Source organism: Rhinolophus sinicus, linkage group LG10 (genome assembly GCF_036562045.2).
Source record: "Rhinolophus sinicus isolate RSC01 linkage group LG10, ASM3656204v1, whole genome shotgun sequence".
NCBI lineage: Eukaryota > Metazoa > Chordata > Mammalia > Chiroptera > Rhinolophidae > Rhinolophus > Rhinolophus sinicus.
This window is the reverse complement of record NC_133759.1, coordinates 36,333,009-36,350,879: the sequence shown is the minus strand read 5'-3', so window position 1 is coordinate 36,350,879 and position 17,871 is coordinate 36,333,009. Positions and strand designations below refer to the sequence as shown.

At 50.3% G+C, this 17,871-nt stretch overlaps 1 protein-coding gene across 1 annotated transcript; it reads right to left on the bottom strand.

The window, feature by feature from the left end:
- Positions 1-7,636: 7,636 nt before the first annotated feature.
- Positions 7,637-9,871, bottom strand: SOX14 (SRY-box transcription factor 14). Its single transcript, XM_019746632.2, has one exon. The coding sequence runs from the start codon at positions 9,383-9,385 to the stop codon at positions 8,663-8,665; it is 723 nt and encodes a 240-aa protein (XP_019602191.1). The 5' UTR covers positions 9,386-9,871; the 3' UTR covers positions 7,637-8,662.
- Between the last annotated feature and the right edge of the window lie 8,000 nt (positions 9,872-17,871).

Sequence of the window (17,871 nt, the reverse complement as noted above, 5' to 3'; positions counted from 1 at the left end):
AAGGAAGTGAGACCAGGAAGAAACCCACATGACAAAGAATGATTCTGATAATTTATGAAGACCTGTAAGGGAAATTTCTGATCTGACAATAGTGTTCACGTTTTATAAAGAAAAACTAAACACAAGGAGGAGAAGGAAAGGGAGGAGAAAGAATAGAAAAGGAAAAAGAATTAGTCTTCAGTTTGGAGAAGCATCATCCTGTGGGAATGCATTTTCTGTTTTTCTTACTTGTGGAAACTATCATCAGATGCTTATGGTTGATCTTGTTCTTACTTAGGTCTGTAGATCTCCAATCATCCATTGAGGTGACATTAAGATAGGGGCTGACACTACCTCACCCTTGTATTGGGGTGGATATGGAAAAAGTGTGTCATGCTGGTTATTATCTTTTATTTCAAGAAAAGTAAAACCTATTCTTAAGTAATCTTCTCCACTTGGACGCCCCCAACTGACAGCACCTCTCTTTTCTTAATCGATACAAGCAAATTTTAGTACACAATTATTTAGACCTGCAACTTTTAACACAAAAGAGTTGATGTAGCTCATACCTCGACCAAACAGAAAATCATCTGGGAAATGTGAACTTGTTCTTACCCATAACCTCTATTTTAATGAAACAATCCATTATTGATTATTGACCCAACATAAGGATTCATCCTTTGGTACATTTCTAGGTTACCGGAGGGTTTTCAACTGATAAATGTCTTTTTATTGCATGCATATTTTACAGAAAAATAATTGTATATCCTCTGCATATAATCTTTTAGGCATGCTGCATGTGCTCAAACTGAAGCAAGAATGAAGATGAATATGGTTAAAATTTTGCTCTAAAATCATAATGTTAAATTATCAGGGATACTTAAAAACAACAAAATCTTCCTTCTTTCTCTAGCTTTCCCTATTGCATCTCAATCTCACATTATTTTAAAGAAAAAACTTCATTGCATATTCTAGCAAAGTATATAGGTAGAAGAAGGTTTAACAGAGCCAGAGAGAATGTGCAAGGAGTGAGAAAGTGAATTGATGGATGGATGGTTAAATGAATATAAATGAACTGACACCTTTACAGGAAAATAACATTTCTTTTCTTTTTTTATTCTATAGATCAGTGGGTTTTGTATCTGTAATTCTTTCATATCAGCAAAGAGGAAATAAACTCTCATGTAAATCATTTTCCCCCCATCTGGAGCATATTAAAACCATGCCTTTTTTTTTTTCTTTTAAGCAGACTCTTTTTTCCCTATTTGCTTATCAGTTCATCCACCATTACATTTTAAATGAAATTGCAAGACCCTTGTCCCTCCCCCAAATTTCAGCCTGATGTAGGAAAGTGGGAAGCAGACTTTTCTTGCTTTAGAATAGTGACCTAGATTCAATTACAGATAGATCCAGAAGAGAGAAGTGACACCTTACAATTTTCTTATAGGTCTTGAAAATATTAGAAATCCCAAAACAATACTTAATGGAAAAGAATCTGTTTATGTCCCCATGTTTCCTATTTTTCCTCTGCCTTAATTGCATTGCTTTGGTCCATTTAATTGTTTCTGCTGTAACATTACAATAGGTTTCCCACGGGATATTTACAATCATAAAAACAGGCATTTCAAGGAAATTTCCGAATTTTTTTTTTGAGAGTGGGTGTCTATATATGGAGCGTGTGTAATCCTGCAAACCGAACACAAACAGATGAAAAATAATCACATAAAAGGCATATTTTTCTTTACATCCTTAAAAAAGCAAACAAACTACATTACAAAAGCACACCTATTTTAATTGCATTGCAGACAAAGCTCTGAACGGCAAAAAACAAAAAAACAAAACAGGAACACGTGCATTTTTTCTTTTTCCCAATTACTGTGGGAAAATGTGGTCAAAAGAAATAGAAAAGAGGGGAGACTCCTGTGATTCTGCTTATTGACTTTTATCACTAAATTAAGCATATAAATGACCTGAACGGGTGGCTTGGTGTATTAAATGAAAAAAAAAAAAAAAAAAAGACAGAGCGAGAGAGAGAGAAAAGAACAATGATTCCCTCTTCCTTTTCTCTCCCTCTCTGATCTCAGCCTGAAAGGAGTCTCAGAGAGATAAGAGAGATGGGATTCGGTCCGCGCTGCCCTAGTGTGTCCTGCTTATCCCGGAGCAGGGGGGCAATTGCCTTCCATGTTGCATTTCCGTTCGGGGTTCACAATAAGCGGTACAGCGGGAGCACATTCCCCTCCACCTCCACCGCCCCCCAAACAAAGAAGCCAGAATTGGCTGTCCCAAGACCAATGCGTTTGGGAAGCTTTGAGGTGCGTGAGGGCGACACTGGCTGCTGTGAGCAGCTGTGGACACCTCAAACCCTCGCAGCGGGTTTGGAGTATCCTAGCGTAGGAAGAGGGCAGAAGTGGGCTCGCGTCTATGCGGGTATCTAAAATGAAAAAGAAAGGCAAACCGCGCAGAAGTCCGGGGGTGAGGTGCAGAAAACAGAGAGGGGGCGCGGCCTTGGTTCTCAAATACTTCGGATGGGTGGTTTTTCCCAATAGATTATTTCAGACCCTAGGAAACAGGACTCCACTTGGACACTGGGCGCGGCACTGGGGATTTGGGTGCGCGCCGGGCCTTGCAGAAAGGGTTCCCGGGGCCGCGCGGGGTAGCGCAGCAGGCGCCCAGACCCCGGGGAGCCGGCGGAGGATTGTTTCATTTCAAAGTGAAAATCTGCAGGCTTTGGGAAACGATATTCAAAAAAAGTATATAATCTCCATATGCCGCTCAATGGAGGATCCTCGTAATTTACAGCGGCAGATAAGGCTAGAGGGTGTAATAAAAAATCTGAAGCCCTCCCCTCCCCCTCGCCGCCTCCCTGGAATTGCACCTTGGGCAGCGGAGCAGAATCCGGAATGTGAACTTCTCCCGACATATGTTTCCCGCAGATAAGTAAACAATCTGGACGTGAAATGGAAATGGTAATTAATGCAGTAATGCTGTTACACCTCGAGTGTGCAAATCCCATTGACTCGCCGCGCCACGGGGGGTGCCGGGCGAACGGGGACCGGCGACTTGCGCCTGGGCCGCTGTCTCCCGCCCTCCTCTTCCCTCCTCCCTCGGTCCCCGGGCGGGGCGTCAGAAGAGCCCACCCGGACTTGGCCCTGCTGCAGGAAGCTGGGAGCCGCTCAGCGACTCTCGCAACTCCCAGCCCTCTGTTCTCTACCAGCTAGGTGGGTGCTCCGCGCCCACCGCTCCAGCAGAACCCAGCACGCGCCACACACCCACCTTTCCTCATTTTCAACGCCGCTCTAGCGCCCGCAGAGCCTGGGGATCAGAGGTACCGCCCAGCCCAGAGGCACCCAGGAGAGGTTGAGCTCTCGAGCAGGGAGCTGCAGGCGGCAATGCGGCCTGGTGGCCGAAGTGGGTCCCGGCGTCCTAGAACGGAGGGTCGCCCCGCACGCGTCCGTCCGCTCTGGTTTTCCGTCTTCTTCCAGCTTTTGGCCGAGTGCGACCCCGCCGGCTGGCAAAGTTTTTCTGAAGTCCCTTTTATCCCAGCCCCGAAGTCACAGACCCCGAATGAACTGCTTCTCTTTCCGACTCAAGAATGAAAAAGTTTGGAAATCGCCACTGGTCGCCAGAGTGGCGTAACTCCTCCACTTTGCAGGAAGGAGAAAACTTGCGGAATCTTTTCGGTCTGTGTCGGGCCTGGGCACCCGCTCCCTTCCCCAACTCCAGCCAAACTTTCTGGGCCTTTTGGGGGCCGACGGGGATACCCAGAACAGGGATTCAAGCGGAGAGGACGGAGCATCTGGGAAGGCGCCTAAAAAGGTCCCGACCCGTGGCCCTTCCTGCTTCCTGAGAGCAGGACTCCCACGACCTGGCCCTAGGGTCTGGCCAGGATTCAGTGGGTGACGGCTCAGCTGGACACAGGGCTGGAGGCTGGGCGAGGAGGGGGTGTCGAGGCTCCCTCTTTTCGCCTTCAGTCCGTCCCTTTCCCAGTGCCAGAGCCAACACTACCAGGCCGCGCGGGCCCCAGGAGGGCGCAGCCGGGGTTAGGCAAGTGGCGACCTCGATTCTCTGGTTCTAAAAATCCTCATTTTTAGTGGCCCCCATGCGCCCCCACGTTCATTATTTTCTTAGTTACTCTGCAGCAGCCCAGTGCCAACGCGTCTGGTTCCAGGACATGGCCCATCCGCATAGCGCCAAGAAAGAAACGAGCCCGGGTAGTACTCCAACAGCTGGGTCTGCGAGGGTCTCCAAGGCCAAGGCAGGGCCAGAGGCTATGAGGGCGCGCCTCTCGGCGGAGACGAGAACCACCCACCCAGGCATCTCCAGCACCCAAATGTATGGGCCCCTTCTGCCTGTCTTTCTTCCTCTCTCACACTGATATACACTCAGCAAAAAAAGGAGATGAGAGTTCTTAACACGACTCTTGTGAATTACGTGATATTCAAATGACTTGAAATTCACTGTCGGGTCGAACAGGCCTGAGTTGGGGAGGAACCGAAAGAAATGAGAGTCCTCCAGGGCGGTCCTGGCACATCCGCTCGCCAAGTTTTTCGGGCCCTGGAAGTCTTCTCGGATCTCTCCGGAGAAGCTGCCCGAGCGGGAGACGCTTCCTTAAATAGCACGATGTAATAAAAGTCGCCTAGGTCCTACCGTGACTGAAATATCACCCTGCTTTAGATGACTGGAGATTCCTGAAGGTTATCTAGATCCTATTTTAAAATGCAAATGTTAAGGCTGTCTCAGATGTCAATCGCTCGCACCTCAGTATGATTTACCCTAAGTAACTGGTCTTTCCAAACTATAAAGTTAGCGGTTCTAAGGAAATTGATATTTAAATGGGAAAACTCAGAAACTGGAAGGGAATCAAAAGTTTTGGGGGTCGGATCCAAAGCTGGGGAAGAGCATGAAAGGCTACAGAGGCTCACCACCAAAGGACAGGGGCGCAAGGGGGCCAACGATCGCATCTCCCGGATGTGGCCAGTGTGCCTCTGAGCCAATGGTTGCCAAGGTTAAGAACGAAAACCTAAAACCCAAACAATTCTGCCACTGCCGCCGCAGAGCCGCCGGCTGCCAGCCGGAGCACGATGCTGGTCAAGTCTCTGCGGTCCTGGGAAGCACCCAGGAGAGGAGAGGCGGGAACGAGCGCGGCACGTATTTGGGTCAAAAATTTTTGTCCCCTGGAAACAATCGCACCCTCTGGCTCCACTGCTCGAGGGCGGCCCAGGCTTCGGACAGAAGTCCCGGACCCCTGGGCTGCGGGACTGGAGCAAAGCGCAGAGGGGTGGACGGAATCTCCTCCTGCAAAGTCCCCCGCGCCCCGCGCGCTACGGGAGTTCGCCATCTCCCGAACATGCCAAGTCTGTCGAAGGAGACTCTTGGCTGCTCTGGGTTGCGCGACGCGCGCTCGGGAGAATCCGCTTTCCTGACTCCGGGCGGGCGGGGCGCTCCTCTCCCTACAGGTTTGCTTTAATGATTTTCTTGAAAGAAAGAGACAGTTGTGAGCAAACAGGTTTGACAGGGACGGCTTCCCCCCTAACCCCTCCACACACCCCAGGGGATTTCTTTTTGTCTGCGCTTGACTTCAAAGTCAGTAATAGGCCCCTGTCAGCGGCGTGACGAGCAGGATTTGGGCTGTTTGTTAGGGCGAGTCCCGGCCGCACACCTCGGCAGAGGCTCTGCGGCCCCAGGGCGCGGGGAGGCTGGGCTGAGGCCCTTCGGGGCCCAGAATGGGGCCAGGCCTAAGGAGGGCAGACAGCCGGACATAGCCAGATTGGGAAGGAAGGAGACGAGGTGTGCCAAGCAGAAACGGCCCGATCTAGATCCGTGGCGTTAGGTCCCGAAATTTGTGCTGGGTCCCTTGCTCTCTGCCGGCTATAAAGAAGTCTCAGTCGCCCAGCCGCTGTGCACAAGCGCCTCCCCGCTACAGCGCACCCCAGTTTCCTGGAGCTCCCTTCCGAGTCAGGCGCAATGTGGAACCCTGGTTTCAGTTTCCCAGTCCGCCACCTCCTGAAGCCTTCCCCACTCGGACCCACCTGGTGCCCCTTCCCAGCCTAAGCCCATCTCGGTGTCGGTTGGGAGCTTTGGTGGGGCCGAAAGCTCGGGGTTCCTTCCGGGCTGAGGCACTCTGTGCACCCCGGGCGCTGGAGCGCCGAGCTCTGCGGGGAGACACCCAGACCCCTGTAAGCTTCATCTTAGGAGATGTTAAGGGACACTGAGCTATGAGGGAGATCAGAGCTGCTGACAGGACTGTCAGTTGGGGTTATATCAGACAGCAAAACCTTGGCGCCTCCGCCCTTAGCCTCCTGGGCTTCCTAGGGGGCGGGAGGAGGGGCCTTCCCTAAGCGCCCGGTGCCTCCAGACCCGACGGCCACCAGAGGCAAGTCACTTCCTAATTGTCTCGATTTGTAAGAGGGTTTTGTGATGCTAAGTAAGCGTGGCGCAGCCCGCCCGGTCTCCCCGCACACGTCCCCCAGCCCGCCTTTGTTTACCTTCGCCTGATCGCTCATTTATTTATCTATCTATTATTTATAGGCGTCCCCTCCTATTCAGCGCCCGTGTATGTTAATTGTGTTATACCATTTAATTCTAACATCGGTCTCAAAAGAGCTCTTAATGAGAAAAGCATATACAACACGGATCACTTTGCTATTCAGCTCAGCCAGATGGACAACTGCTAACTTTTTTTTTTTTTTTAATAATGAAAACCCCCCCTTTGACAAAGGGGCTCGGATGAATAGGCTCCAAATAACACCTCAAACACTTCTAATTGTTTTGAGGACAATATGCTAATCCGTGGGTTTTGGCTTTAGGGTCTGTTGACAACATTTCTAGTGCACTTCCAGCCACCGACTCCTTTGGAAACGGCAGAGGCAGGCGCACAAATCCCTCAGCAGCAGCAGAAAGCAGACCAGCCGCTAGGCTGCCCCCCACCCCCATCCCACACCATAGCAAAGCCAGTGGGAAAAGCACCCGACCTATGGAAAACACGCGTGAGCACGGCTTTGGGGGGAGGAGACGGGGGTTTGGGGGTAACACTTCGATTTTGAGAATAAGTTTCAAAGAGTTGTACTGGAAGGCATCAGAAGGTCCTTTCCACGAAAAACAGCAATCTTCAAGCTAACATTCACCCATTGGGGGCGGGGGAAGGGGGAGGTTCTTTTCCTTGTTTGTTAAACACCAAGGGCTCTGAGTTACTCATTTTTAAAAACTCGTTGCCCAAGCCGTGTCACTATCGACTTCTTTTTCACTTTGCTCACACAGGGTTTTAGTAAAAAGTCTCCCACTGCATTTCTTAGACTTTTATTTTTTAACTTAAAAACCAGCATCGAGTCCCAAACACCTGTTTAAAAATAAAATCGATTCCACCAGTCTTCCCCCACGCATTGAACTTAAACACCCATCGCAGGACAGGATGCTCGACTCGCAATTTGTTCCCAATAGACTCGTGCTTCTGTCCATTCCTTTGGAGTTTTTTTTTTTTCTTTTCTTTTCTCTCTCTCTTTTTTTTTTTAAAGAGAATGCATCCAGACCTCTGGTTTTGTCTTAGCTCATCCGCTCCTTAAAGTTGTCTGACCACTTTGTGAAGAACACAGGGACGGAATGACGTACCAGGGACGGATACCTTTGTCCAGCCTCTAAAGGCAAAAAGCGGTTTCGGAGGGTGCAATCAGGACAAATCCCAGACTCTGGGCCCCTTTGCATCCAGCCCAAAGGCCACCAGGCTCGGCCAACGCAGGCCAGCCACCTGCCACCACTGCTAGAGTCACTCTATGCACTCTCAGCCTCCCAGCGACCCAACGCCTCCGCCCCACAGCCCTGGCCTCCTGGCTTCAGATTTTAGGCACATCAAAGGTTACTTTTTGCAATGACAGATTGTCTTTATTCGAAACGTCTTTGTTCAACAAATGAACAGAGTAAGGAGATGAAATCCTTCTAGGTACATTTCCAAGACATCGTCAAAACATTTATGACCATTTAGGATGTTTTTATTCTTTTAAATTTTGTTCACTTTCTACTTCCTGACTTCATAACCCGACATTCTGTCTAAAAGTAAACTTAGGTCTCTAGGAGCACTGCTTTATACAAAGTAAATAACCATGTGGGTCCTTTGTTTTACCTTTAAAGAAGCAAACACTATCATAGCATGATTTTAAATAGAAATGTTTCCCTTTCTGTAGTTTTAAACTTTTAAGCCTCTCCCCCACACATGAGGAGCAAATGACACCTAGCTGTGTCTGATGGCAAAACACAGAGCTAACTCTTTCCTTCAGGGTGCAAAAGAAAAAAAAAATGCATATTCTAGATATAATACCAGAGTGTGGGAGTTCTGGAGTCCAAAGCCCATCAGAGGAGAGAGGAGGGGACATAAATAAAGCAAACTGCCTAGTTTTTTGTTTTTGTTTTTGTCCAAAGGGGGTACAGTCGGATATTTGTTTTGGGACAGTTGGGGTAGGGGCAACTGTATAGCTGTCATAACGTTCGCAAGTTTCTGGCACCTGTCTGCGCCTTGGGTCCGGTAGGACGCCCCTATCATCCCCCTGGAAGAGAGATGCAGAGTCTGGGGTAAGGTAGGGGGCGGCAGGCAGGGCTGGCCCCGAGGCGTCTGCAGGCCCAGGCTAGGCGCAGAGGACAGGGTGCAGACCCCGCTTCCAGGCCGCCCTCCAGGTCTGGCGGGCCGGGATGGGTGTTACATGGCCGTGGCGTGGGCTGACGAATAAGGATCTATGCCAGTCTTGGTCATGCCCGGGAAGAGGATGTAGGCGACGGGGGGCTGCAGGGTGGAGGCAGACCAGGCGGTACAGTTACAGGGCACCACGTAGCCCGGGTTGGTGGGGGACGGGTGCGTGTGCGTGTGCTGGCTGGGGCAGCTGAGGCTGCCGAAGGCGCCGTTCTGGTAGCCCAGGGTGGACGCGTAGGGCAGTGCGCCGGTGGCCAAGGTGTGGGGCACTTCACCCATCTTCTGGATGGCGCTCGAGCTAAACTGCGCGGGGTCCAGCAGGGAGTAGGGCGCAGAGGCGGGCGGCAAGAAGGCCCGAGCTTTTTCGGGCGCGCTCAGGAGGCCGTCGGAGGCCCCGACAGGCAGGCCGGCCGCCTTGAGCGGGTCCGTGTCGCCCAGGTAGGGCAGGGGGAAGACATACCTGTCCTTCTTGAGCAGGTTCTTGGGCTTGCGCCGTGGCCGGTACTTGTAGTCGGGGTGCTCCTTCATGTGCTGGGCACGTAGCCTCTTGGCCTCGTCGATGTACGGCCGCTTCTCTGCCTCAGACAGAAGCTTCCATTCGGCGCCTAGGCGTTTGCTGATCTCTGAGTTGTGCATCTTGGGGTTTTCCTGGGCCATCTTGCGCCGCTGGCCTCGGGACCATACCATGAAGGCGTTCATGGGTCGCTTGATGTGGTCTGAAGGTTTGGACATGGTCCCGGAGGCTAGGAGGGTGGGGGTGGGGAGTGCAGAGGCTCTGCAGGACAGCCTGGGCGCGGTTGTCTGTCTGCTTGTCTGTCCGTCCTGAGCCGGGGCTCTGAGCTCCCCTCGCCTCCGTACCGCTGAGGGAAGCCAGAGAAAAGCACTAACCCCGCAAAGTTCAGCTGATCATGCCAGTCTCGGCACCCAGGCAGGCCCCGGGGGGCGAGTGGGGGCAGGAAGGGCGGGGTAGGAGAGGGCGGCCGGCCTGAGGGCTGCCAGCACCAGAGGCTGGGGCCCAAGTACCGGAGTCTCTGGGATTAAGTGGCCAGGTAATTTGCTGGCGAGGGCAGGAAGCTCCTCCTTTTCCCTCTCTCCACCTTCGCTTCTCTGGTTCTCTTCTCTCCTGTGTCCACAACCGTAGCTCCCTCCCCCCTCCCGTGGCTTTCCCGTAGCTGCCTTGCTTAACGCAGTACCTGGCTGAGAATGCGGGGTGGCTGGTGAACGAGAGCCAAAAGCGGCGAAGTTCAAAGGCGAGGTGGGCCGGGACAGCACGCACTCTGACATAAGCGCTGGGCGGTGACTCCCCAACCTGGGCGCCAATCAGCAACAGAGAAGGCGAGGAGGCGCACCTGCCCACGCGCGGGTGGAGGCTTGGGGAGCGCGACTGCTGGGGGCGGGGAGAGGTGTGAAGGAGAGACTGAGATCCGGAGGCGCGCTGAGCGGCCAGCTCAGGACTGGGGTCTTGGATTGCACATTGTTTCTGGCACTGTCAACAAATAAAACTCTTCATGCCTGTTTCCTCTCCCGGTTGTGCAAAGGAGAATCAAGGCTTCGAATACAAAGACCCGGGGAGGGGGCAGGAACGGGAGCGAGCCGAGAGCACGTGTTGATAAATAGGACAGCCTCGCCACAAAATGCAAAGACAGCACTTTCCCCTCTTGTCAAAGATCCTTGGAATAGAGAAAGAATATGTCAAACTCAGGTTAAAAAGCGAAATAAACTTTTAGCGCCGTACTCTTGGCGGTCCTTGGGCAGCGTCCTCATGGGACGCCCCTGGGCTCCGCCTCTACCCGTGCCCCAGAATGCGACGCCTGGGCGGAACGCTGGGCGCCGGGCTAGCTCCGCCGTGCGTTCCAAGCCGTAGCCGAAAGGCCTTGCGTCCCGCAGTGCAGAGGTTTCAAACCTCTGGTGGTGAGGGTTGGTGAGCCTTGAACACTGTGATCTGCTCTTCACTTTCGTGAAGGGGCGGGGATGGGGTTTCCAGCACGATTCCTATTTATATAATTTAGTGTTTTTAAACCTCCAACTTTCCCTCCACATCTGCCCTAACGCAAGGGCAGCTTGGAGGCCCACAGGCGCGCGCCGGGGCGTGAGGGCTTTCCTGTTGCCCCTTCTGCAGCGACCCTAGGGCAGAGTCTGTATTCAGGCTGTATTCGCACCCAGGGTCGGTTTGTCCCTGGGCGCCTCTTCCCACCCGGCGAGAATGCGAGACTCGTTTCTTGCGTCAGATGAGTATTCTTCGGGTAAAGAGGACGAAATAACCCGCAGAGCTAACCTGCGCGCCTGTTTCGTTTGAATAATTGCCTGCCCAATGTGAAATGCCCTTGGGGGAAATATTTATTAAATGGAAACTATTGTCCCAGGCCCAGCAGGACCTGCGTGTGTTCCAGGCTTATTGGCTTTTGCACCAGCCTCTCTCGGGAGGACCGACCAGAAATGCGCACCGCTCTGCGGGCTTGGAGGGTGTGGGGGTGGTGGAGATCCAGGCAGAAAACTACAAGGCAGGGAGAGAGTCTTGTTTTAGCTGATAGTGTATCAAGTTTGAGGTGAAGATTTTGCTTTTCTTTCCTACAATTAGAAAGATGCGTGGCATCTCACCCTTAGCAAGCTCTTCAGAGAGGTGGGCACTATGCCCATTTTACAGATTGGGAAACTGAGGCTGAGAAAGGCTAAATGATTTGCAAAAAGCGACTCCAGTGGGAAGTAGTGACACCAGGTGTATAGGATTTGAAAACGCCTAATTTTTTTCCACCCCACGCAGCGCCACTTCTGCGGATTTGATGGTGCTGCAGCCAAACGCGGAACTCTCAACGAGACTATTGTAGTCAGCCAAACCTGCCATGCAGATAAACCGAACTGGAAGACTGATTCTCATGCTTGTTCTTGATTTACTTAGGCTCTGGTCTGAGACCTGGCCTCTTTGAGCATACACTTAGCACCAAGGGTGCCACCTCGGCTTGGGCTCTCCAGCACGTGCACGGTCTTTACATTCTCCTCAGCCCCAGGCTTGGTCTCGTCCTGCCCTCTACCTCTGTTTTCTCTGAAAGTTTCATCTAGCTTGGGGTACCAGAAAGTAGAAGCGCTTTTCAGTCCAGTCCGGGGAGGGTTTCCAAGAGTCGCCGGCAACACATACTCACGTGGAACTAGCCTGCGGACTGAGCGCTGCTTTCAGAGCCTGCTAGGAATCAGAGGTCTAGAGGTCAGGAGATTCGAGTTCCACCGGGAGATCTCAACAGCTTGGGGTAGGACAGAAATGCTCAAATCTGCAGAGAGGTCCAGCATCGTCCGGGACCCGCCAAACTCTCACACTGGAACCCTCAGGGGACACCAAACCCATACACAGAGGTTTGGGTTAGTGCAAACCAACCTCTTGGAAACTGCTTGAGGAGGGGATCTGGCACAGGGTTGTAGACCCCTTTCTCTCTTCCCAGCTTCCAGGTCAACTCATTTCGCTTGCCCTGAAGCAACTCCGGGCAGGCGCTCCCCCCCCCCCTTTAGTTCCTCATGTTCTTACTCCTCCTACTGCCCGCACTCCCCTCTAAACAACTCGCGCTCAGCCCTAGTTTTCAGTCCAAAGAGGCTGGTGCGTATTCGTAGAAAGGGCTCAAAATAATGGGGTGGCAATCTGTGGGCAGGGCACCTACTGACCTCCCAGGGTTCTGGAGCCCCAGTGTGCCTGGGTCAGGCTGCACTGACCCTTGCGGATGCCAGTATCCCCCTGCGTTTTTTGGCCTTGGGACTTGAACTCTTGAGCTGCGAGGTAGCTCCCTGCCTGGCATCTTGGCGTTTCCTAGGCTAACCGCGCAGCCGCGTACACCCCTTACACAGTGCTGGTTGCCCACGGGTTTATTAAGGACTCCTTAGAGCTGCCCCCCTCGCAGGAGTTCGCGTGATCCCGGGGCCTGGCCTGGTACTGTCTCTAGCCTCTCCTTTCTTTTGCGCTGCGCGTCCCTCTGAGCTCTGCCTCTCCGCCAGGCCTAGACCTCAGGGCACACGTACAGGAGAGGTGTCCCCTGGGGAGAACGAGCAGCTTTGGTCACCGCTGGAAAAAGCCTTAAGACAAAGTCGCCTAAACGCGTCTCCTTTTCTATCCGAAGCTCAGGCTTCAGGCCACCAGGCCAATCTCCAGGTCTGGAGACATCCCTGGGAGGTGGCCTTTCTGCTTCGGTGTTTGCCTAGAGAATCCGCGGACAGCCGCAGTACGCGCGTCTTTACGCAGAGCAGTTACTCAAGGCACTCAGCGTGCCCCGCCTAAGCCTAATCTAACGTCTGGACCCCTGAATATCAGAGATTCTGACAGAGAACAGTCGCGGTTCCTGTGGAAGTGAAGGAGATGTCACGACCTCGGAGGTCACGACCCTACCCCATCTCGCCCCGCCCCCTATCCCTCGGCGCCCCAGCAAGGTCCAAGATTCGGGTTCCTCTCTTTGGCTCCCGGGCTTTGTGGGGAGCTTCTCCTCTCTCCTTCCGTCCAACTCCTGTGCGTAACTCAAGTTTTCTCAAGGCTTCACCTCCTCTATGGAACCTTCTTTAATTCCCGAGTTGGGCTGAGACCGCCTTCTATGCTCTCACTCGCACACCTTCTCCATCTCATGCCCTTTGCCCCAGCCTCGTGTGGAATCCTGTCGCAGCCCTTGCAGTCCACCAAACTTCGAGCTCCTCCAAGGCGGTGGCTGCATGTTGTTCATCTTTGAGCGCCCAGTGTCAGTACAATTCCGAGCGCAGAAAAGACGCTCCATAGTTTCCCTGTGCCCAGGCTTAAACTTTTCCACCAGGCCATTCCCCGCTTTGTAGCTGCGGGGACAAGACCCCAGACGTAGCCTAGTAGAGCCAAGCGCTGAATTCCGGGGCCTCCAGGCCGGCACCCACCTGCCCGCCCTCCATGCACCATCCGCTTCTCTCTCGTGGGCAGAAAGTCTCGGCTCGGAAGCCTTCCGGACTGAGCGACAGCGAGCGCCGAGAGGAAGATGCGCAGACCGTGGCTTTGAGAATGTGGTTGAGGAGGTGGAGGGGAAGATGGGACCTTGCCACGAGGCTCGCGCCAGGTGGGTTTTCTGGAGAGGCCAAGAGAGTCGCCTGCGTCCTGACGGGCCGAGGTGCTGTGCGCTCGCGGGACTAGAGTCCTGCCGGCTCACTGCGGGCCCTCCGGGATTCCGGAGAGGAGCTGAGCGAAGTTCCAGGTGCCGGTTTGAGGGAGGCTCCGCTTAGCCTGGGCTCCAGCTGTCTGCAGGGAGTGGGAGCGCGAGGCACACGGAGGTGTTCAGCTACAGGAGCGTTAACCCAGCCCATCTCCGAGCGTTTACAATCCAGGAGCCAACATTGAGAAAGATCAAATGATCTTGGGAAATACTGCACTTTGGTTAAATCATAAACTTTTAATTTTTCTTATTACCAAAATATCTTAATATTTGGCAACCCTGCTTCTTCCTTTTTTTCCAGTTTTCTGTCTATTTTCAAATTCAGAGAACTTGTATATCCCACCTCTAGAGAGTGCCCTAAAATCTTCTTTCCAGAACCCAGTCCAGTCCACCAGGAATGTTTTGAAATTTGGAAAACTCACGGGGCCCTCATACAGATCACACAGGAGGGCTCGGCTTCCGGCAAGAAAAAATGAGAAACCACAAAACCCCTGTCCCAGGACAAATGCCTGGAGCGCCTGCAACAGAGTGCCTTTGCTACGCAGAGCCGGCAGAGCTGCTTGGCTGGGCTGAAGGACACTTCTGTCTCAACAACCAGAGCACGCCCAGGTAAGGAGTCTTTTTGATAGTTCAAACTGCTTTAACTTGAGTAGCTGGGGGTCTGTTTGAAGCACAGATCACGTGATCACCGATGTGCTGCAAGTTAACAGATGATTGTCTAACACCTACACACATCTCCCAGAAAATGGAAGGGATGAAGCAGGGCTTTGAAATTTTATTCATTAATCAATTACATGCCTATTTATTGAGCACCTACTATGTGCCAGACAGACCCTGTGCTGGGTGTTGGCATACAGCAGTGAACAACATCTGCAAAAGTCCCTCTCCCATAGTGCTCATAGCCCAATAGGGGACAGACAAAAAACAAGAAACAAATTCCTGCGGTGATTCCTGGCTCTACCACCAAGTAGTTGCATCACTTCAGGCAAGGTACTTAACCTGTCCGTGTCCTGGTTTCCTTGTCTGTAATGGTCATAAATAGTTATTATCAGGACTAAATGAGTTACTATGAGGAAAGCCTTTAGAACAGTGTGAAACCGTTTAATAAATGGTCAGATTATATTATAATATGTTATCATTAAATAAATAAGGAGTTAATTTCTGATAGTGATAAGTGGTTAACAGTGAATCAGGGTGATAAGACAGGAGCTGAGGTAAGGAGAGTGTTTACTTTGCATTGGTCAGGGCCCTGAACCCAACAGCAGACATCCTTATGAAGGAAGTGGGGATGGTAAAGTAGGAGAAGCAGTAAATGCTGGAGATGAGACTAACTGAGGGAACCTGAAAGATTTAAGGAGCCAATGTGGCTGAAACTTTGCCATGACCCTGGGGAAAATATAAGGAAAAGGCTGGATGAGGTCCGCAGGGCTCAGATTATCTAGGGCCTTGTAGATTCCATAAGGAGTTTAAGTTTTATTCACATGTGCTGGGAAGTCACTGGCATGAGACATCCCATAATTATTTAACAACAGTGCCAGCAACCACACACAAAAAATATTGGTTACTGGATACTCTACTTGTGAAAGACTTTCAATTATGGGCCAGAAACTTTATAAATGGACAGATTTTTATTGGCCCTAGGGTCAGCTGTTTGACCATCCCTTAAGGATTAAGGCCATACCTACTGAATGCTTTGGACTCTTTCCTTTACCTCTAGGAAGCCAAGGAATAAAATGAGAGATGGTCACAGCTGTTCATGATTCTGAAAACATGTCCATTGATATGCAATAAATATTAGCAGCTTGATGTGTCCCTGACTTACTCTTACCACTTCCCACCAAGTGGAGTTCTCACACTTCCCTGTGGAGAGCCCCAGGCCTCTAAATTGGCCCTTTTTGGAGAAACTGAGTCTACATATAGGCATCTTCAATATCTCCAACTGAGAAATATATGAGCAAATGAGGTTTCTTAGGCTTGAAAAAAAATCCCAGTGATTATAAGAACAGGAAAGACATATTTTGTTTCTAAGAATAAAAGCCAAAAGAATGTCAACATTGTATGCCTCTGCCTTGGGTTTTATTGTGTTCAGGTTTTTCACATGCATTAGGGCTCCCCCACCTCCATTCTTCTAATGTAAGAATCCTTGGTCAGCTTTTATCATGAATAATACTCTTTAAGGCTCTGTGTTTGCTAATGCAATCGGCCAAGTTATTGGAGCATACATTCTCTTGCCAATTTTATCAGAAATTATGCACTGCAGAGGATAAGACCAAACTCTGGCAACAAGCCCCAATCAAGGATCAGAAAAACACTTCCTCTTTTTGTGGCACCTGCTTTTGCCCACAACCTAAATAGCAGGAAATATTAGGGCACTCAGCAGCTGCAAAATGTGCTACATTAAGCATACTTATTTTCATGTACCTGGTGTTTCTTTAAAGCATTGTTTTTCCATGTTCTGAAGACCAACAACCTTAACATTTTATTTAATGAGAAAGTCATTGAAATAGTTGTTGAGTGAGTTGATGGTTAAATAGAAAGAACTCTAACAGTGGAGTTCAAGACATAGGGCTTCTACCATGTTTCCCCGAAAATAAGAACTAGCCGGACAATCAGCTGTAATGCGTCTTTTGGAGCAAAAATTAATATAAGACCTGGTCTTATTTTACTATAATATAAGACCAGGTATAATATAATATAATATAATATAATATAATATAATATAATATAATATAATATAATATAATATACATAATATGATATAATATACCGGGTTTTATACTAATGTTTGCTCCAAAAGATGCATTACAGCTGATTGTCTGGCTAGGTCTTATTTTTGGGGAAACACGGTAATTACTGTGAGACCTTGTGAGACCTTGGGCAAATTACTTGACTTATCTTGGCCTCTGTGTAACAAACTACCCCAAAAGTTAGTGAGTTAAAATCCTTGGTCAGTTTCTGAGGGTCAAGAATCCAGGAGCAGCTTAGCTGAGTGGTTCTGATTCAGGATCTCTTATGAGAGTGCAATCAAAATGTTGTCACATGAAGGCTTAATTGAGCTGGAGGCTCTGTTTCCAGACTGACTCACGTGGCTGTTGGCAGGAGGCCTCAGTTTCTCACCCATGGGTTTCTCCCTAAAGAATGGTCACAGTGTGGTAGCTTGATTCCCACTGTGCAAATGATCTGAGAGGGACTAAGACAGAAACATGGGAGGGGACTACACAAGAGTGAGAATGGCAGGAGAGATCACTGGGGGCTGTGCTAGGGGCTTCTGACCACAGGCTCCAGCTGGATAACACACTGGGAAGAGCTTTGTAGGCAGCGAAACACCACTCTGTTACCCTCACTGATGCTATTTCTTCTTGATACAACCACAGCTAGCTCTTGGCAGATTTGTGCAGAGAACCCCATTTTATTTTAAATTCTGTCACTCCCCTCTGCTAGCACACATTTAGCCCTGTTGGTGCTGGCTGTTGCCCGTTCCCCAGTTTCTTTAACACCATCCTGTCCCTCACCTTTCTCATCCCTAATCTATGTCCTATTAACTTCTGGCAGTTGAATCCAAGCTAAGGTGCTTACTAATTAATAAGGTGCTAATAAAGGACTTGAGGAGCTGGGTTTTAGAAGAGGACTGCTGAAGACCCACGTCAGTGGGACCATGATGGGGTAATTATAGGCAGAGTTGCAAATACTGTTGGGCAGGGAGTCCCTTGAGGCACCCCTGAAATGATATCGCTTCACTCTCTGTCTGCTCTTTAGCTAGTCCTGATCCTGATACCTGTAGTGATATAAAAAGTGATACTAGGGGAAAGGGCAATCTCTTCAGTAAATGGTGTTGGGAAAACCGGATAGCCACACAAAAAAGAATGAAACTCGATGACTATTTTGCATCATATACAAAAATTAACTCAAAATGGATTAAAGACTTGAACATAAGACCTGAAACCATAAAACTCCCAGAAGAAAACATAGTGGGTAAGTTCCTTTACATAGGTCTTGGTGATAATTTTTTGACACCAAAAGCAACAAAAGTAAAAATCAATAACTGGGACTACATCATACTAAAAATTTTCTGCACAGCAA